The 11422-nt window shown below is 32.8% G+C and overlaps 1 protein-coding gene across 3 annotated transcripts; it reads right to left on the bottom strand.

The window, feature by feature from the left end:
• Nucleotides 1-123: 123 nt before the first annotated feature.
• Nucleotides 124-11001, bottom strand: LOC117168551 (protein SPT2 homolog). 3 transcript variants are annotated; one of them, XM_033354290.1, is made up of 6 exons: nucleotides 10622-11001; nucleotides 9613-9748; nucleotides 8503-8579; nucleotides 8331-8407; nucleotides 566-2467; nucleotides 124-220 (listed from the first exon to the last, which is right to left on the bottom strand). In XM_033354290.1, exon 5 carries the CDS (start codon nucleotides 2265-2267, stop codon nucleotides 591-593), a length of 1677 nt encoding a protein of 558 aa, XP_033210181.1. In that variant the 5' UTR covers nucleotides 2268-2467; nucleotides 8331-8407; nucleotides 8503-8579; nucleotides 9613-9748; nucleotides 10622-11001; the 3' UTR covers nucleotides 124-220; nucleotides 566-590. The 3 variants fall into 3 exon arrangements, with proteins under 3 accessions (XP_033210181.1, XP_033210180.1, XP_033210182.1); XM_033354289.1 differs by lacking the exon at nucleotides 124-220 and having other exon boundaries at nucleotides 399-2467; nucleotides 10622-10999; XM_033354291.1 differs by lacking the exons at nucleotides 124-220; nucleotides 8331-8407; nucleotides 8503-8579 and having other exon boundaries at nucleotides 399-2467; nucleotides 10622-10999.
• Between the last annotated feature and the right edge of the window lie 421 nt (nucleotides 11002-11422).

Raw genomic sequence — 11422 nt, 5'->3', positions numbered from 1 at the left:
CCCATTTTTACGTTCCTCATCATCAGACGAACATCTCATGTGAAAATTGGCCTTATCCGTATCACGCTCCCATTTACGTTGTCAGCCCACGGTCTATGAGGAGTAGTCACAGTGATTACGGAGTAGTACCTTCAGCGGTGTTTGTAGTAGTCTGTTAATCTCGTTAAGTAGTTCGGCAGTAGCCGGCTATCTGGCTCCCGGAATACTCAGTGCACAGCCCCTAGGTTCAGACATTAAAGTTTCAGTTATAAGACATTCAAATTAAATTTAAACATTTTCAAAGCTTAAAGTTCAAGAAAGTGCGACTTTAATTTCGGAATTTAAAATGATTGAATTCAAATCCTTGAGTATAATACAAAGTTCTATGAATGAGGGTTAATAAAAATAAATTAATATTCTATTGATAAATTTATTATAATATGGGCCACAAATTCGAGCACAATGTACTAATTTCAAAAATATTAATTTAAACCACTGAATGCATAGATATTGTCTGGGGCAAGTAAAATAATTAATATTTTTGTCACAAATTTTACACTTCGATGAAAAAGTTTCATTCACTCACAAATTGTATGAAGAAGTATTTGAAACTAAATTTTTCTCTTCTTTTTCATCATTGCTTTTCTTTTCTTTTCATGGGCTTCCTTTCGAATATCCTCCAAGTCTTCCATTATGCCCGTTTTTGTCGAAATGAATTCCTCTTTTAACTGCTGTGCGAAATTACTTTCCATTGCAGAGTCATCCTCATCAATATATCTATATTTGCTCTTATCATATCCAAATATTTCACTGATATATTTACTAATATCCTGTTCTTCTTCTTCAGGTTCGTCAGCAATAAAACCATCTAATTCAGAATCATACTCATCTTCATCGTCATCAAAAATTGCTCGTCTTTTCGAATGAATAGGTTTTTTCGACATTGTGTTCGCTTTGTGCTTTACTAAAATTTTATCCTTTCCCGGTTTACTATTTCCTTTGTCGGATTCTCGCCAACTAGTATTTCCAATTTTATGAACAACTTTCGTCGAATGATGGTTTGAAGGCTTTTGTTCCATTTTATTCTTCTCCTTAGCTGCATTTAACTTCTTCTTATCTTCTTCAATACTGCGGCGCATTTCTTCTAACTTTCTTCTTTCTATCTCTAGTTTTCTGCGTTCCTCTAATATTTCATCTTTATATTTATTTTTATCCTCCTTGCCTTTATCCTTACCCGTTTTTTCAATATTTTTAGTCTTTGAATTAGAACTTTCTGCCGGCCGAGATACAGATTTCTTAACTGTTTCAGATGATTTAAATTTAGGATCTTTTTCGGTGAATGTCTTTTTAATCTCATTATATATTTCAGCCTTAGGAACTATTTTTTTGTCTAATTTATCACTACCAACAGCAGAATTCTTCTTAACAGATGTATTTTCTAAGCCACGGCGACGATCTTCTTTTTTATCAAGCCATTCCTTTTCCTTTACGTATTCTTTCCTCGTCTTTAAGATTTCAGGTTCTTTCTTCTTCGGTAAAACCTTTGCAACTATTGGTTCATGTTGTTTCTGCTCTGCCAGTTTTAAAAGTTGTGCAAAATTCATTGGAGGAGGAATCGCCTTTTTCTTGGTTTTTATTTTTTCCGGAATCTTTTCCTTCTCATCCCTTTTTTCTTCATCTGAAACTTGAGATACTGACTCCTCTTCATCTACCTGTGAATTTTCGACTGTTTTACTTTTTCTTCGGTGACCTCTTGACTCTTCAAATTTTTCTTGTTTCAAGGCTTCTTTCACTCGTGCCTTTGTCAGTTCTATGTCTTTGACCGTCTTCTTTCCTGAAGAAGTAAAAAGCGGTTTCTCTGCAGGCATACTATTATACTTATTCATTAATTTATCGTATAAAGCAGTAGCTTCTTGTGATACGTAACCATAATCATCTGTAACAATTTGCGATGTACCTGGTATGGTAAGAGACGTATTTTTATTATCAACTGCATCTTCTAAGACTGACTTATTTGAGTCTTTGCAAGCCTTCAGATGTTTGTTGATTCTTTTTTGTGCCTTCTCATCTCGCAAAGCCAAGAGATTCTGTTTTTTCTTATTATCTTCTATGGCCTTTCGTTTTTCTTCTTCTTCTTTTCTGGACAGAAATTTCTTTATATTTTGCGAAAGATCTTTTGATTGCTTACTTTCTTTCTTAGGAGGAGTAAATTTTGTTGGATAGTAAGCAGTGGGCTGGTTACTGCTTTTGTTATTTTGTGCAACACTTAACAGTGTCATAAAATCCATACTTGCTGTCTTGATTTAAATTTTCCAGGAGGGAATTTTTTATCTTAAAACAAAACTAAAATGTTGGTCATTTTGATTTCTCATACATTTTTTCCTAATTACTGGGCTGGTAGATGAATTATCTTCCGAAAAGAAGAGATAACAGGTTGCTCAGTGTGGATGATAAGACTGCAAAGCAATTCTTCATTCCTTATTGAAACCTGTAAAAATATATCAATAAATAAATTGCCCATCAAATCTTGGAAATATTTTTACGTCACTAACGGGGGTAAGGTTTGTGGGTCGAGATTCAAATTGAGCTCGCATGAGCATAATACGAAAGATTATCGAATTTTATACGACACGTGTCAAGGCTTTTTTGTAAGTTTTGAAAATATTAATTTTCAAAAATTGCGGCTAGCTGCACTGATTCACTAGTATCAATCGCCCAGCACGTCTCTCACCCAGTGGCGATGGCCTGGTGATAGTAGAGTGCCTTCTTGCGACTCTTCTGCTGTGGGGTTCGAATCTTTTAGCCAGAAAATTTTTTTATATAATAACAAAATTTGATTTATTACTATTATTCATTTTAATTAATTATTAATAAATTAATAATCAATAATTACTAATAACTATCCCTATTTTATTATTTTAAATTCTTTCCGTGGTTGTTGTTAGCAACACGTGAGTGTTTTCAAAGCGACGAAATCATGGAAAGTGACGAAAACTCTGCTGGCTGTAGTGGACTAACATAAAAAAAACGTCTAGCCAAAAGATTCGATAATCTTTCGAATTATGCGCACGCCACCTCGAAGACAAGATTGAAAATTTTCAAATAAGATATGATTATAAAAAATAAAATTTTCAAGGAACGCCTTTTAATTCCGCTGGGATGCGAGCCCAGGAAATTTCCTTTTCTGGACGACTGCTCTACTGAGCTGGCTGGAACCTTCCGTAGCTTGATTGCTAGAGCAGTCTTCTGGCGAACGAAAGGTTCTAGGATCGCATCACATCCGACTTAAAGGCATGTGACACAATCAAATACCTATATTATCGACCTCACTTTATCAGCTCACTGAATGTTTAGTTTGAACCTAAGAACTTTTTTTATACATAAAATATCGGCCTCAAACTTTGAGAAATGCAAGAGCCGACAGGAAATTACGTTAAGGTACGTAATTGACAAATAAAAGATGTAAAAAAAATAGGAATGGAAGCTTCTAATGTGTCCCCTAAGGGTTTACACTTTTCTTGTAGCTTCTTCCCTATTCCTTTAAACAACCCCCACACACTGACTTCGTGGGGGGAGGGGGACCTACAGTTTAAAGCGGGTTCCGAAACACCAACAGAAACAGGTTTAAGTACTTAGATAACCTTTTTCTTTAGAGGTATCGGTCCCAAGAACTTTCCGAAAATGAACACCTCCCTTGCTAGGCTAGTGTTCACCGCATGGGCCGTCGAGGAGGTCTATCAAGCTAGCACCACCACAAACGAAATTCCTAAATTTCTTTGTATCAGAATCTTGGGGTTTTATTGGACTCTTAAACGCACCAATAACCAATTTCCAAAAACCAACTCTACTAAAAATAAAGCTACTCCATATGTAAAAACTCAAATTCGAACAAAAAAACAAAGAACACCAGAATTTTCGGCTCTTGAATGCACGAAAAAAATCCGAAAACTAGTACCATATTAAAAAAAACCACCCGCTCACGAAAAATAAAATTTGTAAAACACAAATGCACCAGATTTTGGGCTTATTTTGGGGTCTCGAATGCACAACATTAAAATTCAGAAAAACCACCCTTATGTACAAAAACACCAACCCATTAGTAAAAATTTAAACCTTGATGATGGCATTTTTGAAGAGCCCAACAATCATAGACTCCATTTGCACCGCAAAATTCGAAAAATATCAGAGACTCTAGCAACCAAAAATCGAGACCAAAAATCGGAGTAAGTATTTTCGAGGACCTCAAAAATCGGAGACTCCATTGACACTAAAAAATTCTCAAAAATATTATTTTTTGATAGTCATATTTGCGTAGTAAAGAGGGGTTTATTTTAGACGTTAAGGGTTGGCACAAAAAGTCATAGTGGGTATTTTCGAGGAGCCCAAAAATCAGACTCCAGTGACACTAATAAAATTCGCATAAATATTATTTTTTGATAAAGTCATATTATACACATGGTAGACAGGGGTTGATTTTAGACGTTAAGGGTTAAAGCCCAAAACCCGGAGTGGGTATTTTCGAAGAACCCAAAAATCAGAGACTCCAGTGACACTAGAAAATTCTCAAAAATATTATTTTTTGACAAATTCATATATACCCTATATGCCCTAAAGTCAGAGACTCCAGTGATACTAATAAAATTCGCATAAATATTATTTTTGACAAATTAAAAAAATAAGTTCTGATAGGTTCTTATGGGTTAAAAAAATTCAGCGAGCTGATAAAGTGAGTACGGTAATATAGTTGTTTGACGGTGTCACATGCCCTTAAAAGGGGTTTCTTTTTTCACATAAAATTTTATTTAATGAACTCTGCTGAATTTTTACATTCTCATCAGAGAATTTATTAGGTTTGTGTGAACACTGCCACCCCCCCCCCTCCCGTATTTGTCAAATGTCCACATTTTAGATCCTCTAAATCCGAAAAATAGGTTTTTACGAATTTGTCTGCTTGTAATTATGTGTATCTATTTGTGTGTCTGTATGTACGTATGCATGCATGTCTGTCTGTGAGCACGATCTATTTCGAAAAAATTGACAGATTGGATTGGCTTTTGATGTACTCTTTTAGTATTTTGAATTGAAAGTTACATCTCAACATGATCTCCATACATAGTACTCAAGAAGACAAATAATTTGTTCTCATCACAGTTTTTGATAAACAAAAAATAAACAAACAAGATGTCAAACAAGAATGACAATTATAAACCAAACAACGCACTATATGAAAAAAAGTCAAAAGGAGAGTAATGTTTATTTGTGAATGCTCTACATGATTGTGATAACAATTTTTTAAATTTGAATGAAAAATAAAAAATTATAATTTTGATCGGATAAAAGAAACAAGGAAAAATTAAAATTTCCAGTTTGCGGTCTAACTATGTAAGATACGAACAAAAAAACGAATAGGCCGAAATAGTGCATTCAAAAAAGATACACCAAGTTTGTTATGGGTCACTTTTTTGTAGGATACATAGTTTTTGTTCTATTCGTAAAAAACATTAAAATTGAAAAAATGAACTTTTTGGACAAACGGCACAAGCTACGAACAAAAATAATGAAACAAAAGTTGTTCATCCAAAAAGAGCTACAAATTTGTTATGAATCATTTTTTGATAGAATGCGTAGTTTTGGTGTTAATCGTTAAAAATAAAATTAAAAGAAAAAAAATTAAATTTTTTGATGAACACAAGTTATGAAAAAAATTAACAGACAAAAATTGCTCATCTAAAAAAGAGCTACAAATTTGTAATTAACAATTTTTTAAATAGAACGTGTAGTTCTATAGGACGAGTCGATTTTCTTTTATTCGTAAAACGTGATGAGAATGTGTTCATTAACGCCGAAGAACCTTTAAAGAAAGAGAATTCACAATCACCAACAGCCGCGCGCGATGAGAATGAGCCCGCCCACTGGGAAAAATTTTTTATTTATAGTTTGAAAATTCATTCTATTTATATATATATATATATATATCTATAGTTTCAGGAATTTTTTTCTTAAGTGTATAAGGATTTCGAGCTACTAGGTATATTCATGTTCTTAATAGAATTAAAAAAATACCGAGGATTAAAAAAAAGACCTTAAAAACACTGGAAATGTCTTTTTAAGGATTTTAATATTCAAGTAGAGTAAAAAAGTAAAATACAAAGAACACGTCTTCATTGTTTAAAGCCAATAAACTAAAAGTTCTAAAATTATAATATAATCATAGTTTTTCTATTTTTAATTACTTGAATGATTCTAATGTATTATTATATTATAACAAAAATAACAAGAAATTGTAAAAATGATCATTTTTAATATTTAGTATATTGTATTAATCGTTAAGATAGTGAAAAGATTATCAGTATGAAAGCTATTACGTTTACTGTACATTTAGTCATATATTTATTTAAAAATTTGATTAAAATATGGAGATATGAATTAAATGTCGACTAAAGACAACCATGTGTAGATCCGAACTGTCAATCAGGGTACGAATGAACCCGCTCAAACGGAGTAAAAAATTGTTTTTCTCCGTTCCAAAAAATGAGGTTGAACGTTGGCAACAAGCAATTAAGCGTGAAAAAAAAAGGATTTTATTATTAAACCTGGACATTTAGTGTGCGAAGAATACTTTTTAAAGGATCAGATAATTTGGAAAAAGGAATTTTTAGCCCTCGATTGAACGGTTATGGCGATAAATATTACGATTTGTTTACACCGATGTCTTTTAACCTAAAATAACCGAATGGCTCTGACGGTTTGATGTATATATTGATTTTTTAATTTGTAGATATTCTTGTTGTTCTCGAACTTTTAGATTATCTTGATACTGTGTAAAATGATATTTTTAATAGTTTTAGAAGTTTAAAAAATATTTTAACACCCTTACTATCTTTAAGAAAAATGTAAAAGTAACATTAATAACAGTTTTTAATTATCGCAGAGTTTCGATATTTTTGTAAAATTACATTAAATTATTAACAAATGCAAACATTAAACCATATTATAATTGTAATATAATGATTTTCTTGCAGTCATAATGGTAAAAGAAATCTAAATTAAAACTAGGGGTTTGGCCATCTCTATTTCTAAACTCCCCTGATCATTGTTCGAAGGCTGACTTTTTTATTAGGCATTTCAGAATCCTTTGTCAAAAAATCGCGCTTTATTAGACGACGGATTTTTGTAGCAGTCTTCGAACAATGCTCAGGGCAGTTTGGAAATTGAGTTTTCGAAACTCCTGGTTTTAATTGAGGGTTATCATAACATTCTGATTGCAACAAAAAAATATGTAAAAATTTTAATTTACTTTAATACTTGAATTTATTAATAAATTAATTTAATTGCACTATCACAATAATCTAAAAGTTCAGTAACAAGAAAAATATATTAAAATATGAAAATCAATGATGTCATGAAATCGTCAGACCCACTCGATTATTTTAGGTCAACGCACATCAGTGTAAACAAATGGTAATATTTACCGCAATAACCGTTCCACCAGGAGCTAAAACTTCCTTTTACCAAATGAGCTGATCCTTTAAAAAGTTATCTTCACACACCACGTGTCTAGGTTTAACAATGAAATCCTTTTTGGCACGCTTAATTGCTTGTCGCCAACTTTCAACCTCATTTTTTGGAACGCAGAAAAACTTTTTTTACATCGATGTCCACCCATTGTGATTACATATTTATCCGTAAATGAATAAAATACACCAAAAAGACGATAAATTTATGACATTTCATAACTTTTTACATCCAAAATAATAACAGACAACGGGCAGAGCTAGTGCTGTCAGAACGCGAATATCTCTGGCATGCGCAGTAGTGGCTCCTGTGTACTTTGTCAATTGACACATGAGGTTAGATAAACTTAAAATACACAGGAATCTCTACTGCGCATGTGAGACATACCCGTGTTCTGACACCACTGGGCAGACCGGGAGTCGCAGCGGTGGCGCCAATGTTTCAAGACTCGCCGCTCTTCACAAAACTGACTCGCATCTCTAATGCAAAAGCGAAAATCGTGTCACCTCCGTGTCCCAACAGACTACCCATCGGAATGTTGAAAAAATGTCTCTTGCTTTCGAAATCTATGACATTTTTTGCTACGAGAAGAAAAAATGCTGATCAACCGGGTAATAAACTGTATTTCCAGAGTTTGAAAAGTAGAAATTTTGAATTAAAAAAACTTGGTCTCGGACTATTTTAGTAAGTACATTCATATTTGTGGCACAACAGGCTTTATAGCTTGAGCACCCGTGGGGCTTAATTGCAGCAGTCCACCCGCAGTTAAACTTATATTCAGATTTCAAAATTTTAACAACAAAAAATGCTTGAAATTTAAACATACTGAATCTTACCAAAAATGTAGAATATAGATTGATAATTTCGTCGCAACTGGTCACGAATGACGATCGTCTCTGGAACTGGAATTGTCCTTGTAAAAAATAAAAAGGAATTGTGGATGTCAAATTTTCAAAAATAAAACGCTTTGAAATCTAATTTTTTAGATGAACTGTTGTTAAATTTTACCAAATCCGCAGAATATAGATTTATAATTTTGTCTTCTCTGGTCCCGAAAGATAATCGCCTCTTTAACTGGAATTTTCCTTCAAAGAAATAAAAAGCAATTGTGGATTATAAATTTATAACTTATAAAGAGAAATTTAACCAAAATTCACTAATTGGAATCTACTATTTGCTGAAAGTGGACAACTATAGGAGCCGTAATTATATGTCAGACCTGTATTCAGAGTGAAAAATTGGCTAATTTCAATACGCATGTAGGGACGTGTATAATGTAAGTGTAAATATAAGTGATAGAACAAAATCGATTTCTGTATATAATATGGATATCATACGTGACTGTTCTCCGTAATAAGCGTTAAGTTCAGAAAAATTAAGAATTTTTATTCCTATAAATACGCGATTTTTCTTCCATCTGAAAATTTCCCAGCGGGAACAGAAAAAGTTAAAATCCTATGCCTCTCAATCGACTTATTAAAATTTAAGGAAAGCATTTATTTAACCTATTTTTTATTATTAAATTTTTCTATAACTTATAAATTCGAAAAATATTCAAATTTATATTTATTTACATTTCGATAATTTATTTAAACGTCTTAAAAATGCATCAAAGAAATCTATTTAAATGTGTTAATTAAAATAATTTTAACTCTAGAGAGGCGGACATGCATTGATTAAAATTAAATTTTCATAACTTATATTCCACATGAAGGAATTAAAATAATTCATTACACCTATTTTGTGAACTTATTAGAAGGAATAAACTAATCTCAAAATATGAACACTTTTGGAGAATAGAAGACATCTCTGTGAAGTTATCTGTCGGTACAATTAGAAGGAATTAAATATATTGAAAACACGTTCTCTTTTGGGGAATAGGAACCTATGCGGCGGCCGCTATGGAAATAGAAATAAACTAGTTTCTGAAATATACAGATAGAAAAATCGCGCATTCAAAATAATAAAATAATCTTCACTTTTACACTGAAATCTAAAAACATTATTTTTTCTGTATTCAACGGTTTTCACCGGGTTAGGTTCCTTTCTTCGCGGGCGATCACATATTATAGTGTAGTATATGGTGTACTCCAAACCCAAAATGACATTCATTATTACCTATCTCTTACGGTTCACGAAACAATTGTTGTTAAAAATAACAATAACGGTAGGTTCCCTTCGGGTCCTAGTGGTACGTTCCAAGCGACGACATGTTAAACGTTCCGGAAACGTTCCGTGCTATCAGGGTAATTATCTAAAAAATATGTAATGCTATAGTATTTGAAATTTAAAAACTATAAATACGCAGGGCCTCAACATTTATGTGGCTAGTCCTGCATATTTTTGTTATATTTTCATTTAAATTATTATTAATCAACACAATAATATTTTAGAACACATATGAGTTTGAACAATAGTTAATTAATACAATTTAACAATGCTACAAATGTCTTAAAATCAAACTTTTACATTTATTAAACAGAATGTATATATATAAGCTTGTTGGGTTTTAAGGAATCATAAATACAGGTTATTTTATCTTTGAAACTAATTTTTAAAGGTTAGAATAAATCCACGAGATTTTTGGGACGAGCTTGTAAATTGATCTTTAGAGAGAAAGAATCTCGATTGACGTTTAGAATTCGTCATATTGAGTATTTTAAAATTTCGTCGGAATATTAAGAAGGGTGAATTTACTGACGTTTGGAAAATTATAATCTTTATTAATGCATTTTTTTTAGAATCCAATGTTCAGAGTTTTACATTTTTTCGCAACATTCAGAGTGCGGTAAAGTTACAAACATTTTTTGCACATATAAGGTGAGTAAAGGGGAAAGTGTATACGTATAGGTTATGTTTATGTTTTTGGATTACATGTCACATATGTGCGTTTACGCGAGTGTGATGGTGCGCAATTTTCAGGCTTATGGAAAAATCTTATTTAAGGGGAATGGAGAATTTTTTAAAAATGGGTTTATGACCCAAATTCTGCATTAGGAGTTCCATATCAGCCAGCAAAATTCGGACTATGGATCGAGTTCAGAACTCTCCGACGTTCGCGTTTTGGAATAAACATACAAATAAACAAATATACGTCAAATTTAACATGAGTCTTTTAAATTCCTACCTGTTTTTTTTTTAATTGTACACCTTTGTTTGAGTAATTATAATTATCTTCACTAAAAGTAGACAATATTTTTTATTGTAAGCACTAAGTGACTACCAGCGCTAGAGGTTCTACGTCATACTATGATACTATCTATACACTGACTGACACTTGCTGACAATGGACAATAATGATACAAAAGTAAGTAAAACTTAACCAGCTGGTAAAACATAACTGAACATAACCTTATTACATTACATCTCTCCCTCTCTCTTCCTCTGCCCCCACTACCCATAAGAGATGCATTTCGGAATTCCGTTTTACACTGTTTCTTTTTAATTTACAGTTTTTAACTTTTTCCTAAAATGATACTATAAACTATAAAGTATCATTTTTCAACTAAAATAAAATTTGTATGCATTTTTATAGTATTTTTATTATAAATTCTATTGTATACAAATTTCTGGTTTTGTACCATAGACATAGGAAACACGGGACTAGGCATGCCATTCTAACTTCGGTGAGCGGGATTGAATCCACGGGAGGGGGGAGTATTCCATGAGTGGGGAGAGCCGCCATCTTACGATGTGCCATTTGATTATGCGCACGAGCATTTTGCCGACAAACTGTGCCTAAAAATGTGGGCGCTGCCATGTTTGTCGCGGGACATCAAAAGATGGCGAACCTCCCCCTCATTGCATCACCCCCGCAATGGCATGCCTAGACCAAAGATATTATAAACGTAGATGCGGTGCGGGCTTAGTTGCCCGCCATAAATGTAGACGGCGCGTCCGGCGAAAAAAGTCACTTCCCCTCTACCCA

This window comes from Belonocnema kinseyi, chromosome 2, assembly GCF_010883055.1.
Source record: "Belonocnema kinseyi isolate 2016_QV_RU_SX_M_011 chromosome 2, B_treatae_v1, whole genome shotgun sequence".
NCBI classification, from domain to species: Eukaryota; Metazoa; Arthropoda; class Insecta; order Hymenoptera; family Cynipidae; genus Belonocnema; species Belonocnema kinseyi.
This window is presented reverse-complemented; position numbering and strand designations above follow the sequence as displayed.